Source organism: Penaeus monodon, chromosome 27 (genome assembly GCF_015228065.2).
Source record: "Penaeus monodon isolate SGIC_2016 chromosome 27, NSTDA_Pmon_1, whole genome shotgun sequence".
In the NCBI taxonomy this organism is placed as follows: domain Eukaryota; kingdom Metazoa; phylum Arthropoda; class Malacostraca; order Decapoda; family Penaeidae; genus Penaeus; species Penaeus monodon.
Window position 1 is genome coordinate 26,401,938 of NC_051412.1, and position 397 is coordinate 26,402,334.

At 62.5% G+C, this 397-nt stretch overlaps 2 protein-coding genes across 2 annotated transcripts in view; both read right to left on the reverse strand.

Moving 5' to 3' along the window:
• The window catches only part of LOC119590733 (longitudinals lacking protein, isoforms H/M/V-like), a gene marked incomplete in the record, with an annotated part of 51,210 nt that overhangs the window by 11,133 nt on the left and 39,680 nt on the right, over positions 1 to 397 (reverse strand).
• The window catches only part of LOC119590734 (B-cell lymphoma/leukemia 11A-like), an 801-nt gene continuing 410 nt past the window's right edge, over positions 7 to 397 (reverse strand). Inside the window, exon 1 of the mRNA XM_037939425.1 lies at positions 7 to 397. This exon is cut by the window's right edge and continues 410 nt beyond it. Within this exon, the coding sequence (XP_037795353.1) occupies positions 373 to 397 (25 nt within the window). The 3' untranslated portion in view covers positions 7 to 372.

Genomic DNA, 397 nt, shown 5'->3' on the forward strand with positions numbered 1-397 from the left:
CGGCAGCAGGGCGGGATGGGCGCTACGGATATGGCGGTAAAGGTTACTGCTGCGGTTACAGGCGAAGTTGCAGTGGGGGCAGGTGTGGGGCCGCACGCCCGTGTGGGTCAGCATGTGGCGCTCCTGATCCGCCTTGCGCACAAACACCCGCCCGCAAACACCGCACAGGAAGCCCACCTGGAGGAGAAAACACGCCTCAGTCTCCAAGAGCTCTTTACTCAACTAGTCTGTAAGTTTGTAAGCCTTTGCTGGGATGCTCTAAGAACAGCGAGTATGGCACAGGGCAGCATGCGACAAGCAACAACAGGGTCAGCGCCGCACGCAGGGCGCCGCACGCGACCTTCGTCCCAGAGGCCGCCCGTCGCCACTCGGTCAGTTGGCGCTCGGGAAGTCGGGA